We start from the raw sequence: 23,620 nt of genomic DNA, 5'->3' as shown, positions 1-23,620 counted from the left end.
AAATAATTTAATTTCGAAAAGAGTATTTCCCATTTGCGCTTGTGTTTTTTAAATTATTCGAAGAATTTTGAGTCGCTTTCGCTCTTGTAATTTATGTCGAAAATCTTTGCGTTCGGCAGATTTTCGTTGTACTAGCCTGATGAAAATAATTCATATTCCTACCCAACATCTTACGGGTGTTGAAAATAATTTAAATTCGAATTGAATGTTTTCAATTTGCGGTTGTGTTTTTTGAATAACTCGAAGAATTTTGAGTCGCTTTCGCTCCTGTAATTAACGTCGAAAATCTTTGCGTTCGCCAGATTCTCGTTGTACTAGCCTGATGAATATAATTCATATACCTACCTAATATCTTACGGGTGTTGAAAATATCTCAATTTCGAATATAATGTTTTCAATTTGCTGTTGTGTTTTTTGAATTACTCAAAGAATTTTGATTCGCTTCGCTCCCGTTATTTATATCGAAAATCTTTGAGTTTGCCAGATTTTTGTTGTACAAGCCTGATGAAAATAATTAATATACTTATTATATACATCTTATGGGTGTTGAATAAAATTTAATATCGAATTGAGTATTTACCATTTGCGGTTATGTTTTTTGAATTATTCGAAAAATTTTGTGTCGCTTCGCTCCTGTAATTTATGTCGAAAATCTTTGCGTTGTCCAGATTTTCGTTGTACTAGCCTGATGAAAATGATTGATATACCTACCTAAACATCTTAAGTGTGCTGAAAATAATTTAATTTCGAATTGAATGTTTCCCAATTGAGGTTGTGTTTTTTGAATTACCAGAAGAATTTTGAGTCGTTTTCGCTCTTGCAATTAATGTCGAAAATCTTTGCGTTCGCCAGATTTCCGTTGTACTTGCCTGATGAAAATTATTGATATACCTACCTAACATCTTACGTGTGTTGAAAATAATTCAATTTCGAATTGAATGTTTCACAAATGAGGTTGTGTTTTTTGAATAAGTCGAAGAATTTTGAGTCGTGTTCGCTCCTGTTATTTATGTCAAAAATCTTTGCGTTCGCAAGATTTTCGTTGTACTAGCCTGATGAAAATAATTGATATACCTTCCTAACATCTTACGTGTGTTGAAAATAATTTAATTTCGAATCGAATGTTTTCCAATTGAGGTTGTGTTTTTTGAATGACTCGAAGAATTTTGAGTCGTTTTCGATCCTGTAATTTATGTCAAAAATCTTTGCGTTCCCTACTTTTTCGTTGTACTAGCCTGATGAAAATAATTGATATACCTTCCTAACTTCTTACGTGCGTTGAAAATAATTTAATTTCGAATCGAATGTTTCCCAATTGAGGTTGTGTTTTTTGAGTTATTCGAAAAATTTTGAGTCGCTCCACTTTTGTAATTCATGTCGAAAATCTTTGCGTTCGCCAGATTTTCGTTGTTCTGGCCTGATGAAAATAATTGATATACCTACCCAACATCTTACGGGTGTTGAAGATACTTCAATTTCGAATTGAATGTTTTCAATTTGCGGTTGTGTTTTTTGAATTACTCGAAGAATAATGAGTCGCTTTCGCTCTTGTAATTTATGTCGTAAATCTTTGCGTTCGCCAGATTTTCGTTTTACTAGCCTGATGAAAATAATTGATATAACTACCTAACATCTTACGGGTGTTGAAAATAATTTAATTTCGAATTGAGTATCTCCCATTTGCGGTTGAGTTTTTTGAATTATTCGAAGAATTTTGAGTCGCTTCGCTCCTGTAATTCATGTCGAAAATCTTTGCGTTCGCCAGATTTTCGTTGTACTGGCCTGATGAAATTAATTGATATACCTACCTAACATCTTACGTGTGTTGAAAATAATTATATTTCGAATTCAGTATTTCCCATTCGCGGTTGAGTTTTTTAATTATTCTAAGAATTTGGGTCGCTTCGCTCCTGTAATTCATGTCGAAAATCTTTGCGTTCGCCAGATTTTTGTTGTACTAGCCTGATGAAAATAATTGATATACTTACCTATCGTCTTACGAGTGTATAATATAATTTAATTTCGAATTGAGTATTTACCATTTGCGGTTATGTTTTTTGAATTATTCGAAAAATTTTGTGTCGCTTCGCTCCTGTAATTTATGTCGAAAATCTTTGCGTTGTCCAGATTTTCGTTGTACTAGCCTGATGAAAATGATTGATATACCTACCTAACATCTTAAGTGTGCTGAAAATAATTTAATTTCGAATTGAATGTTTCCCAATTGAGGTTGTGTTTTTTGAATTACCAGAAGAATTTTGAGTCGTTTTCGCTCTTGCAATTAATGTCGAAAATCTTTGCGTTCGCCAGATTTCCGTTGTACTTGCCTGATGAAAATTATTGATATACCTACCTAACATCTTACGTGTGTTGAAAATAATTCAATTTCGAATTGAATGTTTCACAAATGAGGTTGTGTTTTTTGAATAAGTCGAAGAATTTTGAGTCGTGTTCGCTCCTGTTATTTATGTCAAAAATCTTTGCGTTCGCAAGATTTTCGTTGTACTAGCCTGATGAAAATAATTGATATACCTTCCTAACATCTTACGTGTGTTGAAAATAATTTAATTTCGAATCGAATGTTTTCCAATTGAGGTTGTGTTTTTTGAATGACTCGAAGAATTTTGAGTCGTTTTCGCTCCTGTAATTTATGTCAAAAATCTTTGCGTTCCCTACTTTTTCGTTGTACTAGCCTGATGAAAATAATTGATATACCTTCCTAACTTCTTACGTGCGTTGAAAATAATTTAATTTCGAATCGAATGTTTCCCAATTGAGGTTGTGTTTTTTGAGTTATTCGAAAAATTTTGAGTCGCTCCACTTTTGTAATTCATGTCGAAAATCTTTGCGTTCGCCAGATTTTCGTTGTTCTGGCCTGATGAAAATAATTGATATACCTACCCAACATCTTACGGGTGTTGAAGATACTTCAATTTCGAATTGAATGTTTTCAATTTGCGGTTGTGTTTTTTGAATTACTCGAAGAATAATGAGTCGCTTTCGCTCTTGTAATTTATGTCGTAAATCTTTGCGTTCGCCAGATTTTCGTTTTACTAGCCTGATGAAAATAATTGATATAACTACCTAACATCTTACGGGTGTTGAAAATAATTTAATTTCGAATTGAGTATCTCCCATTTGCGGTTGAGTTTTTTGAATTATTCGAAGAATTTTGAGTCGCTTCGCTCCTGTAATTCATGTCGAAAATCTTTGCGTTCGCCAGATTTTCGTTGTACTGGCCTGATGAAATTAATTGATATACCTACCTAACATCTTACGTGTGTTGAAAATAATTTTATTTCGAATTCAGTATTTCCCATTCGCAGTTGAGTTTTTTAATTATTCTAAGAATTTGGGTCGCTTCGCTCCTGTAATTCATGTCGAAAATCTTTGCGTTCGCCAGATTTTTGATGTACTAGCCTGATGAAAATAATTGATATACTTACCTATCGTCTTACGAGTGTATAATATAATTTAATTTCGAATTGAGTTTTTCCCATTTGCGGTTGTGTTTTTTGAATTACTCGAAAAATTTTGAGTCGTTTTCGCCCCTGTAATTCATGTCAAAAATCTTTGCGTTCGCAAGATTTTCGTTGTACTAGCCTGATGAAAATGATTGATATACCTTCCTAACATCTCACGTGTGTTGAAAATAATTTAATTTCGAAAAGAGTATTTCCCATTTGCGCTTGTGTTTTTTAAATTATTCGAAGAATTTTGAGTCGCTTTCGCTCTTGTAATTTATGTCGAAAATCTTTGCGTTCGGCAGATTTTCGTTGTACTAGCCTGATGAAAATAATTCATATTCCTACCCAACATCTTACGGGTGTTGAAAATAATTTAAATTCGAATTGAATGTTTTCAATTTGCGGTTGTGTTTTTTGAATAACTCGAAGAATTTTGAGTCGCTTTCGCTCCTGTAATTAACGTCGAAAATCTTTGCGTTCGCCAGATTCTCGTTGTACTAACCTGATGAATATAATTCATATACCTACCTAATATCTTACGGGTGTTGAAAATATCTCAATTTCGAATATAATGTTTTCAATTTGCTGTTGTGTTTTTTGAATTACTCAAAGAATTTTGATTCGCTTCGCTCCCGTTATTTATATCGAAAATCTTTGAGTTTGCCAGATTTTTGTTGTACAAGCCTGATGAAAATAATTAATATACTTATTATATACATCTTATGGGTGTTGAATAAAATTTAATATCGAATTGAGTATTTACCATTTGCGGTTATGTTTTTTGAATTATTCGAAAAATTTTGTGTCGCTTCGCTCCTGTAATTTATGTCGAAAATCTTTGCGTTGTCCAGATTTTCGTTGTACTAGCCTGATGAAAATGATTGATATACCTACCTAAACATCTTAAGTGTGCTGAAAATAATTTAATTTCGAATTGAATGTTTCCCAATTGAGGTTGTGTTTTTTGAATTACCAGAAGAATTTTGAGTCGTTTTCGCTCTTGCAATTAATGTCGAAAATCTTTGCGTTCGCCAGATTTCCGTTGTACTTGCCTGATGAAAATTATTGATATACCTACCTAACATCTTACGTGTGTTGAAAATAATTCAATTTCGAATTGAATGTTTCACAAATGAGGTTGTGTTTTTTGAATAAGTCGAAGAATTTTGAGTCGTGTTCGCTCCTGTTATTTATGTCAAAAATCTTTGCGTTCGCAAGATTTTCGTTGTACTAGCCTGATGAAAATAATTGATATACCTTCCTAACATCTTACGTGTGTTGAAAATAATTTAATTTCGAATCGAATGTTTTCCAATTGAGGTTGTGTTTTTTGAATGACTCGAAGAATTTTGAGTCGTTTTCGATCCTGTAATTTATGTCAAAAATCTTTGCGTTCCCTACTTTTTCGTTGTACTAGCCTGATGAAAATAATTGATATACCTTCCTAACTTCTTACGTGCGTTGAAAATAATTTAATTTCGAATCGAATGTTTCCCAATTGAGGTTGTGTTTTTTGAGTTATTCGAAAAATTTTGAGTCGCTCCACTTTTGTAATTCATGTCGAAAATCTTTGCGTTCGCCAGATTTTCGTTGTTCTGGCCTGATGAAAATAATTGATATACCTACCCAACATCTTACGGGTGTTGAAGATACTTCAATTTCGAATTGAATGTTTTCAATTTGCGGTTGTGTTTTTTGAATTACTCGAAGAATAATGAGTCGCTTTCGCTCTTGTAATTTATGTCGTAAATCTTTGCGTTCGCCAGATTTTCGTTTTACTAGCCTGATGAAAATAATTGATATAACTACCTAACATCTTACGGGTGTTGAAAATAATTTAATTTCGAATTGAGTATCTCCCATTTGCGGTTGAGTTTTTTGAATTATTCGAAGAATTTTGAGTCGCTTCGCTCCTGTAATTCATGTCGAAAATCTTTGCGTTCGCCAGATTTTCGTTGTACTGGCCTGATGAAATTAATTGATATACCTACCTAACATCTTACGTGTGTTGAAAATAATTATATTTCGAATTCAGTATTTCCCATTCGCGGTTGAGTTTTTTAATTATTCTAAGAATTTGGGTCGCTTCGCTCCTGTAATTCATGTCGAAAATCTTTGCGTTCGCCAGATTTTTGTTGTACTAGCCTGATGAAAATAATTGATATACTTACCTATCGTCTTACGAGTGTATAATATAATTTAATTTCGAATTGAGTTTTTCCCATTTGCGGTTGTGTTTTTTGAATTACTCGAAAAATTTTGAGTCGTTTTCGCCCCTGTAATTCATGTCAAAAATCTTTGCGTTCGCAAGATTTTCGTTGTACTAGCCTGATGAAAATGATTGATATACCTTCCTAACATCTCACGTGTGTTGAAAATAATTTAATTTCGAAAAGAGTATTTCCCATTTGCGCTTGTGTTTTTTAAATTATTCGAAGAATTTTGAGTCGCTTTCGCTCTTGTAATTTATGTCGAAAATCTTTGCGTTCGGCAGATTTTCGTTGTACTAGCCTGATGAAAATAATTCATATTCCTACCCAACATCTTACGGGTGTTGAAAATAATTTGATTTCGAATTGAATGTTTTTCATTTGCGGTTGTGTTTTTTGAATTATTCGAAGAATTTTGAGTCGCTTTGCCCCTGTATTTATGTCGAAAATCTTCGCGTTCGCCAGACTTTCGTTGAACTAGCCTGATGAAAATAATGGATATACTCACCTAACATCTTACGTGTGTTGAAAATAATTTAATTTCGAATTGAATGATTTCCATTTGCGGTTGTGTTTTTTGAATTACTCGAAGAATTTTGAGTCGTTTTCGCTCCTGTAATTTTGGTCGAAAATCTTCGCGTTCGGCAGATTTTCGTTGTTCTAGCCTGATGAAAATAATTGATATACCTACCTTACATCTTACGGGTGGTGAAAATGATTTAGTTTCGAATTGAATGTTTTCCATTTGCGGTTGTGTTTTTTGAATTACTAGGGGACTTTTGAGTCGCTTCGCTCCTGTTATTTATGTCGAAAATCTCTGCGTTCGCCAGATTTTCGTTGTACTAGCCTGATGAAAATAATTGATATACCTACCTAACATCTTACGTGTGTTGAAAACAATTTTATTTCGAATTGAGTATTACTCATTTGCGGTTGAGTTTTTTGGATTATTCGAAGAATTTTGAGTCGCTTCGCTCCTGTAATTCATGTCGAAAATCTCTGCGTTCGCCAGATTTTCGTTGTACTAGCCTGATGAAAATAATTGATATACCTACCTTACATCTTACGTGTGTTGAAAATAATTTAATTTCGAATTCAATGTTTCCCAATTGAGGTTGTATTTTTTGAGTTATTCGAAAAATTTTGAGTTGCTCCGCATCTATAATTTATGTCGAAAATCTTCGCGTTCTGTCTATTTAGTGTTAGTGATTTTTCTATAAAATAAAATGCAGGAACAGTCAATAACTGATGTCAGTGACATGAAGCATCGTTTTAATGAACGTCTGGATGAATTATGTTCCTCAAAAGCTCAGAATACACAAATTCTCACAAAGCCTCAATATTTGGATTTAATAGAAAAGATAATAACAGATGCTAATATGTATAAATTAGGCACGAAACACGGAATTTCATCGCCACCGGTTTGTTTGTCAGCATTGGAAATTTTATTTGTTATTTTTGTTTCTTACTTTGTCAGTTAGATATGTAGAAATTTGTTATTTTTTATAAGAAATATGAATAAAAATTATTCTTAAATTGCCCACTTGACTTTTAGCATTATCCAAAATGACCGGGCAATGTGATATTTGCAGCATAATTTATCATTTTGTCATATCCTTTTGGGCACTTTTTAAATTGCCCGGGCATTATAAACAATGCCCAATTATTTACATTGCCCGTAACATACCTACCTAACATCTTAAGTGTGTTGAAAATAATTTAATTTCGAATTGAATGTTTTCCAATTGAGGTTGTGTTTTTTGAGTTATTCGAAAAATTTTGGTTTTCTCCGTGTTTTAGCCATTTTTGATTATTATGATGTTTAGTTTTGGCAACGTCGCGGATTCTGGGAAATCGAGACGTATGTTTTGTTAGATTAAGAAGTAAGATGTATCGGCGGTCGGAAAGAAAAGTTAAAGGTTGTTAGTATAAAGTTTTCGGTTTAATATAACGGTTTTGGTTTAATTAACGGACATTTCAAATACATTCGGATTACAGTTCATTAGAAGGTCAGTTTGCATTGTATAAGTCCCATTTTGTTTCATTTCAATCCTTATACCCTGTTCCTTTACATCCTTATACAGTGCGGTGCTGTGTGGGAGCAAGAGAGCAGTTTATATTGGTAAGACAATTTATAACATCATTTTATTGGTTCAAATTTAGGGAAAATGCAACATTTTTTGGTTCTTCGAGCACGGGTTTTTTGAACTTTAATTCAAGTTTCGGTTACATTTATTTTAGTTTCAATCGGTATACAGAGTTTCGGAACTCATTTTCATTTCATTCCTAATTGTATTCGGAAATATTAATTCAGTTTATTTTGTTCGTTCATACGGTATTGAGCGAAGTAAAAACGTGCGGTAGTTTTTTGTATTTGGTCAGCGGTTATCAAATACGACGGGTCCCAGAGTAAGCCTTGTTGCCAAGCGTACACAAAAGTATTCAATTCACAGTTTAGACTCGCGGGGTTAGTTTTCGAGTATTCTGCGCACTTGACTTTCACAATGGGTGGAACGTCAATTGAAAGGAAGATGAAGATGCTTATTGCTAAGAAAGAATCTTTATTTTCGATATTGCAGAATTTATTGGATTTGTCAAAATCATTAACAAGTGAAATAGCTAAAACAAAATTTTTAATAATGGTCAGTTCGATTAATTCAACAAAGAATGACCTACTGAAAATAATAGATAATATAACAGAGCTCAGTTTTGAAATTAATGATGAGTTCGAACCAGACTTCAATATATTTAGAACCATTGATGAAATGTTGTCACATTCAAGTTTCAGCGGCTAAATTGGAACGAGAACAAATTCAGAAAGATGTTTCTTCGGTTAATGTTGAACCTCACGGAAGTTTGATACGTAATCTTCCTACACTACCGAAGATTGAATTGCCGGAATTTTCGGGAAATATTAGAGAATGGTAAACCTTTTATTCAATATTCAAGAGTTTGATACATGAAAATAAGTTACTTACGGATACTGATATAGTGAATTATTTGGTAGGCCGTTTGAAAGGATCTGCGTTGACTATTTGTTCTTCATTAGCTCCTACTGGAGAAAATTATGAAATCATTTGGAATTCGCTTGTGGAAAAATATCAGGATAAGCGCGCTCTTGCAACTAATTATCTACGCCAAATTTTAGAGTTCAAATCGATACAGGGTGAGTCATCTAAGGGTCAAAATATATTTTTGGAAAAATTTGATTGTGCGGTACAGGCTTTGAAAAAGCTTAAATTAGATGATATGTCGGACTTCATTTCAATGCATCAGGCCCTTTCTAAGCTTGATTCTGATACGGTGAGATCGTTTGAAATGACTATTAGGGGTAATGGAATACCTACCTATGAAAATGTGATTAAGTTTGTGAAGGAACAATCGAAAATTTTGGCTCTAAATCAGCAATTAACCATTAGTAGAGGTGATAGCTATAAAACTCGTAATTCGAAATCCTTTTTTGTACATCAAAATAATTCTTGCGTAGAAATGGATCGGTCGAATATATGTATTTTTTGTAATCGGAAAAATCATTCGTTGAGTAGATGTGATAAATTTAAACAATTGTCGCCATCTAAACGATATGCTACAGTACGGGATAACAACTGGTGCTATAATTGCTTATCGCCAAATCACGGGGTAAGAGACTGTCCTTCAGACAAATTATGTTTAGAGTGTTCCAGAAAACACCACTTCCTACTACATTTGGGACGTATACAGGGTGAACTGGAAAAATATCCAAATTCGAAATCGGATTCGAATACAAATACGTTGATTTCAACCAACAATTTTTGTGCTACTGCTTTGGGTGATCGGAATACTCATACGGTTTTATTGTCGACGGTTGTGGTAAATGTTTTAAACGGTTCGGGTGGTTTGAAAACAGCTAGGTTTTTAGTAGATAGTGGCAGTCAAGTTAACTTACTTACTTATAGGTTTTGTAAGAAATTAGGATTGAAATTTTCACAATGTTCAACGTCAATTCATGGGGTTGGATCTAATTTAAATTCAATCAAAGATGTTACAAGTATTATTGTTTCGTCTAGGTATGATTTTACTAAGAAATATTCTATTGAGGCATTTTTAGTAAATAAAATCACGGATAAACTTCCAATAGCCAAAATTGATCGCGGTGTTTTAAAGAATTTTGGAAATATACAATTGGCAGATGAAGAATTTGACGAACCGGCTGAAGTTGATGGCATTATGGGGGCGGATCTTTTCTCGATTATTGTGGGTAATTCGGTACCATCAGCATCGGGATCCCCAGTGGCGGTACAAACGGTATTTGGTCATATGATTATGGGAAAGGTTCGTAAATTAGAGTCAAAAGGGGAGTTCGGTGTATTCTTCAGTTTAAGGGAGGAGTGTCGGTTAAATGACTTGGTTAATAAATTTTGGGAGATGGAACAAGTTCCAAAGAATATTTTGCCGGACCCAGCAGAAGAAATATGCGAAAATTTGTTTTCTACAACTTTCAGTAGAGATTATGAGGGACGTTTCACGGTAGCGCTTCCTTTTAAGAATTCTCCGAATACTTTGGGTAATTCTAAGACAACGGCATTGATTCGGCTCTATTCATTAGAAAGAAGGTTGGCGAAATTTCCGGAGTTTCGTTTGAGTTATAATGAGATAATGAAAGAAGCAATCCAGTTAGGTTATATGCATTTAGTTGAGGATGAATATTTAAAAGATTCGGAACCTGCGTATTACATTCCTCATCATGCTATTGTTAAACAAGGTAGTTCGAGTACGCCAATTCGTATGGTTTTAGATGCTAGTACTACATCCGATAATGATGTTTCGTTGAACGACATTTTACATGGTGGTCCAAAACTACAAACCGATTTATTTTCTTTATTGCTGAATTTTAGGTTGTTTCGAATAGCGATTACAGCGGATATTCGACGAATGTATCATCAAATAAAATTAGTTGATCATCAATGGAGGTTTCAAAGATTGCTTTGGCGTTTCAGTCCTGATGATCCGGTTCAGGTATTTGAATTCAATCGTTTAGCATTTTGGGTAAAATCAAGTCCATATTTGGCTCTTCGTACTATAAAGCAATTGATAAAAGAAAATGGATGTAGTTATCCTTTAGCAACGAAAATAGTTTCGACAGATGTTTACATAGATGATTTGGTTTGCAGCATTCCTTCGGAAGAGGAAGCATTCAATTTGTATTCACAATCAGTGTCATTATTCGCAGAAGGAAAATTCGAGTTAGTTAAGTGGTCTTCTAACTCTCTCGATCTATTGAAGTTAATTCCTAGTGATCAAAAACTTGTAAATTCGGTAACATTTAAAACAGACACAAAAATTTTGGGTATGTACTGGAACCCGGAGACGGATTATTTAAAATTTTTCTTTCAAGTTCCAGATTCAAAATGTACGAAGCGTATAATATTGTCCACGGTGGCTCGATGTTATGATCCATTGGGACTTCTTGCACCATTTATATTACACTTAAAACTTTTGATAAAGCAATTGTGGAAACGGACTTTGGGTTGGGATGATGATGTAACGGAGGATATATCAAAAGTTGGTCAATATTGAGAAAAGAATGGCCGATACTTGAGCATTTTCAGTTTGCACGATATTCTGGTGTTGTGACAACGTCTCCTATTATGTTGATCGCTTTTGCAGATGCGAGTAAAGATGGTTACGGTGCAGTTGTTTACGTGAGAACAATCGGATATGATGGTAAAATCGTTGTTAATTTATTATGCGCAAAATCTAAAGTATCCCCGACTAAATTAATTACAATTCCTAGATTGGAATTAGCTGCGGCTGTACTTTTATCCCAATTAGTAAAACGTGTTACAGAAGAGTATGAAAAACGAATTATCATCTCGAAAATAATGGCCTTTTCAGATTCTTCGACGGTTATTCAATGGTTGAATACTGTATTTCTAAAAGACATATATGTGGCGAATCGGGTATGCCAGATAAAAGAAAATAGTCCAAAAGCACAATGGTTTCACATCTCCGGAGTAACAAATCCCGCTGATATTTTGTCTAGAGGTTGTATTCCCTCACAATTAATTGATAATCCTTTATGGATGTCCGGTCCAATTTGGTTACAATCTTCAGACAGAGATGCCGGTGATTCTCCATGGGTGAATTGAGTAGCTCATCGGGGTCACTGCCGGTCCCAAGCCCGGATAAAGGAGGAGGGTTCACAAGTGAGGCTAGCAACCTACTTGTGGTAAAAACAATTAATGCTCCTAGGACTAACAATGTTGCCTCGGACAGGATTGATCAATCGGATAACGACACGGCGAGAAAGAGGAGAAAACGATTAAGGAAACTGAATATATTGCGGATAGGATGCTGGAATGTGACATCTTTTAACAAGAAGGATCAAGAGATATTGATAGAGATCAAAAGACACAAAGTTGACATATGTGCTCTTTCGGAAACAAAAAAGAAAGGTAAAGGCAACATCAAATACGAAGACTACATTTTCATATATAGCGGGAAAGGAAAGCACGAAAGAGCTACATCGGGAGTCGGCTTGATGGTACATGGAAAACTCGAAGCGAACATAGAAAATGTCATATATGTCAATGACAGGATACTGCAGGCAATATTTAAATTTCAGGACACGAGTATTACCCATATTATAAGCGTATATGCACCGGATATATCTAAGCCCTCAGAAGAGAAAAATGCCTTCTATGAAGACCTGCAAAGGGTTCTCGACGGAATACCAGGAAAGGACGAAATCATGCTGCTCGGAGACTTCAACGCTAGAGTTGGTAACGGTGTGATAAGAGGACTGAAAAACCGATTCAACGAAGAAAACATCAATGAAAATGGAGAACAACTAATTCAAACATGCGCACAAAATGAATTAAGAATAAATAACACATTCTTCCCACACAAACCGCAGCACAGCTTCACGTTCGAAAACTCAAGAGGTCAAAAATCAGTAATAGATTATGTGATAACTAACAAAAACGTCCATCCATCGAAAATACTCGACGTGAGAGTCTTGAGCTCAGCTAACACCATAACCAACCACAACCTCGTCCTAGCGAAAATCAGGAACAAAGTACAAAGAGAGCGTAGAACCTAAGCCATTCAAACTGAAAAGCTTAACATTGAATCGCTGTCAAATGATTCAACAAAAGATCTATATCAGAGGAGACTAGCACTACAGATAAACAACAACAAGATCAGGGAAGCTGATGACGTCGAATCCGCTTGGAAAAAACTGAGGACGAACATCATCACAGCCGCAGAAGAAGCCCTGGGACGAAGGAGAACCACTTCAAACGGTAAAAGACAGACGAAACCCTGGTTTACAGAGGATGTGAAAACGCTAGCTGAAGAAAAACGCACCGCATACCTTCAGTTCAGAAGTAAGAAGCTAACATGCGAAGGGTATAAATTAGTACGAAATAGGGTAAACGAGCAAATACAGGCAATAAAACGAAGCTTCTGGGAAAAATTCTCTTCGGACATGGAGCATGATCTGTATGGAGCACAAAAGAAGGTATGGAACATGCTAAGAAATAGGAAAAAGCCAGTTAACGAACATATACAAATGACAAGGATATCATCGGACACTTGGGAAAAACACTTTCATCAATTATATGGCAAAACCAACAAAGTGGTATGTGAGTATGGGGATGTGGAAGAACATGGGAATTGGTCAATATCCCAAGAGAAAATACGTCAAACACTCAATGCACTAAAAAATAGAAAATCACCTGGTTTGGACGAGATAACCAATGAAATGCTGAAATACGGAGGGGATGACCTAATTCAGGAGCTGCACACCTTGTTTAACAGAATAATTACCACAGGAAGAATACCAGAACAGTGGAAACAAAGTATTACAATACCCATATTCAAAAAGGGAGAGAGAGCCCTCCCCGAAAACTATCGAGGAATAAGCCTCCTAAGCACAGTATCGAAGCTACTAACAAAAATAATATCAGACGAGGTAGTCTCAACAGGAATATCCGAGGAACAGCAAGGCTTCAGAAAGAACAGATCGACGATAGATGCCATATTTACCATCAGACAGATCACCGAAAAAGCCATAGAATTTAACAAAACGGCCTATATGTGCTTCATTGATCTCACCCAGGCATTCGATAGAGTACGCCTCACGGACATAGTGCGACTACTAAAACAACGAAAAGTAGATACAAACATAATAAGACTCATTAGCGAACTAAATACCAACACCTCAACATTCATCAAGACGGAATCGGGGCTGACGAAGGAAATACCAATCGCGTCAGGGATACGACAGGGAGACAGCCTGAGCCCAATACTTTTTAACGTGGTCATGGACGAGATCATAAGACAGGTTAAGAGTAAGAGTCGAGGATACAGAATGGGAAGAAAAGAAATTAAAATCATGTGCTACGCGGACGACGCTGTGATAATTTCTGAAAATGAGGATGACCTTCAGAGACTTCTCTATGCTTTCGAACGAGCGGCAGACTGTTTCAACATGATTATCTCAACCCAAAAAACCCAATGCCTTTCTGTATCTAAGGAACCGAGAAGATGCAAGCTGGCAGTGTATAATAAGAGTATCGAGCAAGTAATGTCGTACACATACCTTGGCTCTAAAATAACAAGTAGCAGAAATTTAAAAGAAGAGGTGCAGAGCCAAACAACAAAAGCTTCCCTGATATCAGGATACCTACGCGATATAGTATGGAGGAACAAACACTGAGCACAGCTAGCAAGGTCAGAATTTACAAGACGTGTGTGAGGCCAGTCATGACATACGGCATTGAAACACGAGCCGAAAATGCTCAAACCAAAAGACAACTGAGAACAACGGAAATGCGAGTACTGAGAAGTATAACGGGCTATACATTGTACGACCATAAGAGAAGTGAGGAAATCAGAGAGATCTGTGGACTACAAGACGTGGTGAGATGGGCCAGAATAAGACGAAGACACTGGAGAGACCACGTAGATAGGATGCCCGACAACCGACTACCCAAAATAGCAAAAACAGAAAAGCCCAATACCTCGAGACTCCCAGGAAGACCACCAAAACGATGGTACGAGAGCTGGACGTCGGCATCCCAAGAATGAGGAACATTGCAGAAAACACAGGACTAAGTCCTAACGTAAGATGAAGAAGAAGAGACAGAGATTGGCCTATCACTAGGGAGACTTGTTTAAGAGATTCTGAAGAAGAAATAGAGCAAACTGGGTGTTATGTATCTATTCAAAATGAAGCGAATGAGTCGTTTTATACAATGTTTTCGAGAGTTTCGTCGTGGATTTCTGTTTTGCGGATTACGGTTTGGGTACTTAGATTTTTGAAGAAGGTTCCCAAGAGAAAATTTATTATAGCAGATGATTTGAAAAAAGCGGAGATCGTATTGATAAAAATTGTTCAGAATAAAGCATTCGGATCGGAAATAAGGTTATTGAAATCAGAAAAAGAGATCTATGGAAAATTACGCAAATTGACTCCCTTCATCCAAGATGGAGTTCTCAGGGTGGGGGGGCGATTAGAAAATTCTTCGCTCAAGTTTACTAGCCAACACCCTATTCTACTTCCAGGCAAAGATCCTTTTACAGTAAAATTAATTCAATACCATCATAAAATAAATCTCCATACTGGTTCATTTCTTTTGGGAGCGTTGTTGAGACAAAAATATTGGATAGTGGGTGGTCGTAATGTTATACAACAGCAAATACATGCCTGTAATCATTGTTTTAGGGTAAAGCCTAGAAATAATTATCCTCTGATGGCGAATTTGCCTGCTTCTAGAGTGAATTCTACTAAAGTGTTTTCTCAAACGGGGGTAGATTACTTTGGACCGTTCGAAATATCACTCGGTAAAAATAGAAAAACGCAAGTGTATAAGGGATATGTTTGTTTGTTTATATGTATGAGCGTTAAAGCAGTTCATTTGGAACTCGTCAGTTCATTATCTACGGATCATTTTTTGCAAGCCTTTAAACGGTTTATTTCTCGAAGGGGTACTTGTAATGTTCTGTATTCAGATAGGGGCACTAACTTTGTGGGTGCTAAAAAAGTTCTTCGCGAAATGAATGAATTTATTAATTCGGATCAGTTTATAACTTCTTCTCAAAATGAATTAGCTTTGAATGGTATTGAGTGGAAATTTAATACGGCCGGGGCACCCCACATGGGCGGTTTGTGGGAAAGCAATGTTATATCGGCTAAGAATCTGATTTATAAGGTAATAGGTACTCAAATTCTAACTTTTGAAGAGTTCAGCACTCTTCTTACGCAGGTGGAAGCTTTATTGAATTCACGTCCTCTTTGTCGTCTGTCATCAGATTCAAGTGCACCGGAAGCATTAACACCTTCACATTTTTTGACAATGTCACCATTAAAATGTATTCCATCGCATGATTTGTCGGATATCAAGTTGAATAGGCTTGATCGTTTTCAACTGATTGACCGGATGGTTCAGGATTTCTGGAAGCGCTGGAAATTAGAGTATCTAACGACTTTACAAACTCGGGAGAAATGGCATTTGAAATGCTCAAATATTGAAGTTGGCACGGTTGTCATATTAAAATGTGAAAATTCGCCACCACTGCATTGGCCATTGGCGTTGGTCACAGAGGTCCATCCCGGAAAAGATGGTATAGTCCGTAATGTAACGCTGAAAACGAGTAAAGGTACCTATACACGACCTGTAGTAAAGGTATGTCCTTTACCGACCCAGTAGTCAGAAGAGTAGACTACTATATATATATTTTTTTGTAGGTTATTTTTTGTTTCTTTTTTGGTGAATTTTTTTTCTAAGAGGGGATGATTTTGACAAGTTCATTTATGAAAGGTATTTGATTTCAAAGTGTCTGAAATTGAGTTTTCAGGGCGGGGGTATGTTTTAGCCCTTTTTGATTATTATGATGTTTAGTTTTGGCAACGTCGCGGATTCTGGGAAATCGAGACGTATGTTTTGTTAGATTAAGAAGTAAGATGTATCGGCGGTCGGAAAGAAAAGTTAAAGGTTGTTAGTATAAAGTTTTCGGTTTAATATAACGGTTTTGGTTTAATTAACGGACATTTCAAATATATTCGGATTACAGTTCATTAGAAGGTCAGTTTGCATTGTATAAGTCCCATTTTGTTTCATTTCAATCCTTATACCCTGTTCCTTTACATCCTTATACAGTGCGGTGCTGTGTGGGAGCAAGAGAGCAGTTTATATTGGTAAGACAATTTATAACATCATTTTATTGGTTCAAATATAAGGAAAATGCAACACTCCGCTTCTATAATTTATGTCGAAAATCTTCGCGTTCGGCAGATTTTCGTTGTTCTAGCCTGATGAAAATAATTTATATACCTACCTAACATCTTACGGGTGGTGAAAATAATTTAAATTCGAATTGAATGTTTTCCATTTGCGGTTGTGTTTTTTGAATTACTAGGGGACTTTTGAGTCGCTTCGCTCCTGTAATTTATGTCGAAAATCTCTGCGTTCGCCATATTTTCGTTGTACTAGCCTGATGAAAATAATTGATATACCTACCTAACATCTTACGTGTGTTGAAAACAATTTTATTTCGAATTGAGTATTTCCCATTTGCGGTTGAGTTTTTTGAATTATTCGAAGAATTTTGAGTCGCTTTGCTCCTGTAATTCATGTCGAAAATCTTTGCGTTCGCCAGATTTCCGTTGTACTAGCCTGATGAAAATAATTGATATACCTACCTAACATCTTACGGGTGGTGAGAAAAATTTAGTTTCGAATTGAATGTTTTCCATTTGCGGTTCAGTTTTCTGAATTACTCGAAGAATTTTGAATCGCTTCGCTCCTGTAATTTATGTCGAAAATCTTTGCGTTCGCCAGATTTTCGTTGAACTAGCCTGATAAAAATAATTTATATACCTATCTTACATCTTACGTGTGTTGAAAATAATTTAATTTCGAATTGAATGTTTCCCAATTGAGGTTGTGTTTTTTGAATTACTCTAAAAATTTTGAGTTGCTTCGCTCCTGTAATTCATGTCGAAAATCTTTGCGTTCGCCAGATTTCCGTTTTACTAGCCTGATGAAAATAATTGATATACCTATCTTACATCTTACGTTTGTTGAAAATAATTTAATTTCGAATTGAATGTTTCCCAATTGAGGTTGTGTTTTTTGAATTACTTGAAGAATTTTGAGTCGTTTTCGTTCTTGTAATTTATGTCGAAAATCTTCGCGTTCGGCAGATTTTTGTTGTACTAGACTGATGAAAATAATTGATATACCTACCCAACATCTTACGGGTGTTGAAAATAATTCAATTTCGAATTGAGTATTTCCCATTTGCGGTTGTGTTTTTTGAATTACTCGAAAAATTTAGAATCGCTTCGCGCCTGTAATTTATGTCAAAAATCTTTGCGTTTGCCATATTTTCGTTGTACTAGCCTGATGAAAATAATTGATATACCAACCTGATATCTTACGTGTGTTGAAAATAATTTATTTTCGAATTGAGAATTTCCCATTTGCGGTTGTGTTTTTGAATTATTCGAAGGATTTTGAGTCTCTTCGCTCATGTAATTTATGTCGAAAATCTTGGCGTTCGCCAGATTTTCGTTAAACCAGCCTGATGAAAATAATTGATATACCTACCTAACATCTTACGGGTGTTGAAAATAATTTAATTTCGAATTGAATGTTTTCAATTTGCGTCTGTCTTTATTGAATAACTCGAAAATTTTTGAGTCGCTTCGCTCCTGTAATTCATGTCGAAAATCTTTGCGTTCGCCAGATTTTCGTTGTACTAGCCTGATGAAAATAATTGATATACCTACCTAACATCTTACGTTTGTTGAAAATAATTTAATTTCGAATTGAATGTTTCCCAATTGAGGTTGTGTTTTTTGAATTACTTGAAGAATTTTGAGTCGTTTTCGTTCTTGTAATTTATGTCGAAAATCTTTGCGTTCGCCAGATTTTCGTTGTACTGGCCTGATGAAAATAATTGATATACCTACCCAACATCTTACGGGTGTTGAAAATAATTCAATTTCGAATTGAATATTTCTCATTTGCGGTTGTGTTTTTTGAATTACCCGAAAAATTTAGAATCGCTTCGCTCCTGTAATCTATGTCAAAAATCTTTGCGTTTGCCAGATTTTCGTTGTACTAGCCTGATGAAAATAATTGATATACCAACCTAACATCTTACGTGTGTTGAAAATAATTTAATTTCGAATTGAGAATTTCCCATTTGCGGTTGTGTTTTTGAATTTATCGAAGGATTTTGAGTCTCTTCGCTCATGTAATTTATGTCGAAAATCTTGCCAGATTTTCGTTGTACTAGCCTGATGAAAATAATTGATATACCAACCTAACATCTTACGTGTGTTGAAAATAATTTAATTTTGAATTGAGAATTTCGCATTTGCGGTTGTGTTTTTGAATTATTCGAGGGATTTTGAGTCTCTTCGCTCATGTAATTTATGTCGAAAATCTTGGCGTTCCCCAGATTTTCGTTAAACCAGCCTGATGAAAATTGATATACCTACCTAACATCTTACGGGTGTTGAAAATTATTTAATTTCGAATTGAATGTTTTCAATTTGCGTTTGTGTTTTTTGAATAACTCGAAAATTTTTGAGTCGCTTCCTCTGCTGCAATTTATGTCTAAAATCTTTGCGTTCGCCAGATTTTCGTTGTACTAGCCTGATGAAAATAAATCATATACCTACCTAACATCTTACGTGTGTTGAAAATAATTTAATTTCGAATTGATTGTTTCCCAATAGAGGTTGTGTTTTTTGAGTTATTCGAAAAATTTTGTGTCGCTCCGCTTCTGTAATTTATGTCGAAAATCTTTGCGTTCGCCAGATTATCGTTGTAGTGGCCTGATGAAAATAATTGATATACCTACCCAACATCTTACGGGTGTTGAAAATAATTCAATTTCGAATTGAGTATTTCCCATTTGCGGTTGTGTTTTTTGAATTACTCGAAAAATAAGAATCGCTTCGCGCCTGTAATTTATGTCAAAAATCTTTGCGTTTGCCAGATTTTCGTTGTACTAGCCTGATGAAAATAATTGATATACCAACCTGATATCTTACGTGTGTTGAAAATAATTTAGTTTCGAATTTAATGTTTTCCATTTGCGGTTCAATTTTCTGAATTACTCGAAGCATTTTGAATCGCTTCGCTCCTGTAATTTATGTCGAAAATCTTTGCGTTCGCCAGATTTTCGTTGTACTAGCCTGATGAAAATAATTGATATACCTATCTTACATCTTAGGTGTGTTGAAAATAATTTAATTTCGAATTGAATGTTTCCCATTTGCGGTTGTGTTTTTTGAATAACTCGAAGATTTTTGAGTCGTTTTCGCTCCTGTTATTTATGTCAAAAATCTTTGGGTTCGCCAGATCTTTGCGTTCGCTATATTTTCGTTGTACTAGCCTGATGAAAATAATTGATATACCAACCTAACATCTTACCTGTGTTGAAAATAATTTAATTTCGAATTAAGAATTTCCCATTTGCTGTTGTGTTTTTGAATTAATCGAAGGATTTTTAGTCTCCTCGCTCCTGTAATTTATGTCGAAAATCTTCGCGTTCGCCAGATTTTCGTTAAACCAGCCTGATGAAAATAATTGATATACCTACCTAACATCTTACGGGTGTTGAAAATAATTTAATTTCGAATTGAATGTTTTCAATTTGCATTTGTGTTTATTGAATAACTCGAAAATTTTTGGGTCGCTTCGCTCCTGTAATTCATGTCGAAAATCTTCGCGTTCGCCAGATTTTCGTTAAACCAGCCTGATGAAAATAATTGATATACCTACCTAACATCTTACGGGTGTTGAAAATAATTTAATTTCGAATTGAATGTTTTCAATTTGCATTTGTGTTTTTTGAATTACTCGAAAATTTTAGAATCGCTTCGCTCCTGTAATTTATGTCAAAAATCTTTGCGTTTGCCAGATTCTCGTTGTACTAGCCTGATGAAAATAATTGATATACCTACCTTACATCTTATCTTACGGGTGTTGAAAATAATTTAATATCGAATTGAATGTTTCCCATTTGCGGTTGTTTTTTGAATAACTCGAAGATTTTAGAGTCGTTTTCGCTCCTGTTATTTATGTCAAAAATCTTTGCGTTTGCCAGATCTTTGCGTTCGCTATATTTTCGTTGTACTAGCCTGATGAAAATAATTGATATACCAACCTAACATCTTACGTGTGTTGAAAATAATTTAATTTCGAATTGATTGTTTCCCAATTTTGTTTTTTAAGTTATTCGAAAAATTTTGTGTCGCTCCGCTTCTGTAATTTATGTCGAAAATCTTTTCGTTCGCCAGATTTTTGTTGTACTAGCCTGATGAAAATAATTGATATACCAACCTGATATCTTACGTGTGTTGAAAATAATTTAGTTTCGAATTTAATGTTTTCCATTTGCGGTTCAATTTTCTGAATTACTCGAAGCATTTTGAATCGCTTCGCTCCTGTAATTTATGTCGAAAATCTTTGCGTTCGCCAGATTTTCGTTGTACTAGCCTGATGAAAATAATTGATATACCTATCTTACATCTTACGTGTGTTGAAAATAATTTAATTTCGAATTGAATGTTTCCCAATTGAGGTTGTGTTTTTTGAATTACTCGAGGAATTTTGAGTCATTTTCGTTCCTGTAATTTATGTCAAAAATCTTCGCGTTCGGCAGATTTTTGTTGTACTAGCCTTATGAAAATAATTGATATACCTACCTAACATCTTACGTGTGTTGAAAATAATTTTATTTTGAATTGAGTATTTCCCATTTGCGATTGTGTTTTTTGAATTACTCGAAAAATTTAGAATCGCTTCGCTCCTGTAATTTATGTCAAAAATATTTGCGTTTGCCAGATTCTCGTTGTACTAGCCTGATGAAAATAACTGATATACCTACCTTACATCTTATCTTACGGGTGTTGAAAATAATTTAATATCGAATTGAATGTTTCCCATTTGCGGTTGTTTTTTGAATAACTCGAAGATTTTAAAGTCGTTTTCGCTCCTGTTATTCATGTCAAAAATCTTTGCGTTTGCCAGATCTTTGCGTTCGCTATATTTTCGTTGTACTAGCCTGATGAAAATAATTGATATACCAACCTAACATCTTACGTGTGTTGAAAATAATTTAATTTCGAATTGATTGTTTCCCAATTGAGGTTTTGTTTTTTGAGTTATTCGAAAAATTTTGTGTCGCTCCGCTTCTGTAATTTATGTCGAAAATCTTTGCGTTCGCCAGATTTTTGTTGTACTAGCCTTATGAAAATAATTGATATACCTACCTAACATCTTACGTGTGTTGAAAATAATTCAATTTCGAATTGAGTATTTCCCATTTGCGGTTGTGTTTTTTGAATTACTCGAAAAATTTAGAATCGCTTCGCGCCTGTAATTTATGTCAAAAATCTTTGCGTTTGCCAGATTTTCGTTGTACTAGCCTGATGAAAATAATTGATATACCAACCTGATATCTTACGTGTGTTGAAAATAATTTAATTTCGAATTGAGAATTTCCCATTTGTGGTTGTGTTTTTGAATTATTCGAAGGATTTTGAGTCACTTCGCTCATGTAATTTATGTCGAAAATCTTGGCGTTCGCCAGATTTTCGTTAAACCAGCCTGATGAAAATAATTTATATACCTACCTAAAATCTTACGGGTGTTGAAAATAATTCAATTTCGAATTGAGTATTTCCATTTGCGGTTGTGTTTTTTGAATTACTCGAAAAATTTAGAATCGCTTCGCTCCTGTAATTTATGTCAAAAATCTTTGCGTTTGCCAGATTTTCGTTGTACTAGCCTGATGAAAATAATTGATATACCAACCTAACATCTTACGTGTGTTGAAAATAATTTAATTTCGAATTGAGAATTTCGCATTTGCGGTTGTGTTTTTGAATTATTCGAGGGATTTTGAGTCTCTTCGCTCATGTAATTTATGTCGAAAATCTTGGCGTTCGCCAGATTTTCGTTAAACCAGCCTGATGAAAATTGATATATCTACCTAACATCTTACGGGTGTTGAAAATTATTTAATTTCGAATTGAATGTTTTCAATTTGCGTCTGTCTTTATTGAATAACTCGAAAATTTTTGAGTCGCTTCGCTCCTGTAATTCATGTCGAAAATCTTTGCGTTCGCCAGATTTTCGTTGTACTAGCCTGATGAAAATAATTGATATACCTACCTAACATCTTACGTGTGTTGAAAATAAATTTATTTTGAATTGAGTATTTTCCATTTGCGGTTGAGTTTTTGAATTATTCGAAGAACTTTGAGTCGCTTCGCTCCTGTAATTTATGTCGAAAATCTTCGCGTTCGGCAGATTCTCGTTGTACTAGCCTGATGAAAATAATTGATATACCTACCTAACATCTTACGTGTGTTGAAAATAATTTAATTTCGAATTGATTGTTTCCCAATAGAGGTTGTGTTTTTTGAGTTATTCGAAAAATTTTGTGTCGCTCCGCTTCTGTAATTTATGTCGAAAATCTTTGCGTTCGCCAGATTATCGTTGTAGTGGCCTGATGAAAATAATTGATATACCTACCCAACATCTTACGGGTGTTGAAAATAATTTAATTTCGAATTGAATGTTTTCAATTTGCGTCTGTCTTTATTGAATAACTCGAAAATTTTTGAGTCGCTTCGCTCCTGTTATTCATGTCGAAAATCTTTGCGTTCGCCAGATTTTCGTTGTACTAGCCTGATGAAAATAATTGATATACCTACCTAACATCTTACGGGTGGTGAAAATAATTTAGTTTCGAATTGAATGTTTTCCATTTGCGGTTGTGTTGTTTGAAATACTGGGGGAATTTTGAGTTGCTTCGCTCCCGTAATTCATGTCGAAAATCTTTGCGTTCGCCAGATTTTCGTTGTACTAGCCTCATGAAAATAATTGATATACCTACCTAACATCTTACGTGTGTTGAAAATAAATTTAT

The 23,620-nt window shown here is 34.9% G+C and overlaps 1 protein-coding gene across 1 annotated transcript; it reads left to right on the top strand.

The window, feature by feature from the left end:
* The first annotated feature begins 14,425 nt into the window (after positions 1–14,425).
* On the top strand, positions 14,426–14,749 carry LOC123686601. Its single transcript, XM_045626836.1, has one exon. The coding sequence runs from the start codon at positions 14,426–14,428 to the stop codon at positions 14,747–14,749; it is 324 nt and encodes a 107-aa protein (XP_045482792.1).
* The last annotated feature ends 8,871 nt before the right edge of the window (positions 14,750–23,620 follow it).

Source organism: Harmonia axyridis, chromosome X, assembly GCF_914767665.1.
Source record: "Harmonia axyridis chromosome X, icHarAxyr1.1, whole genome shotgun sequence".
NCBI lineage: Eukaryota > Metazoa > Arthropoda > Insecta > Coleoptera > Coccinellidae > Harmonia > Harmonia axyridis.
This window is presented reverse-complemented; position numbering and strand designations above follow the sequence as displayed.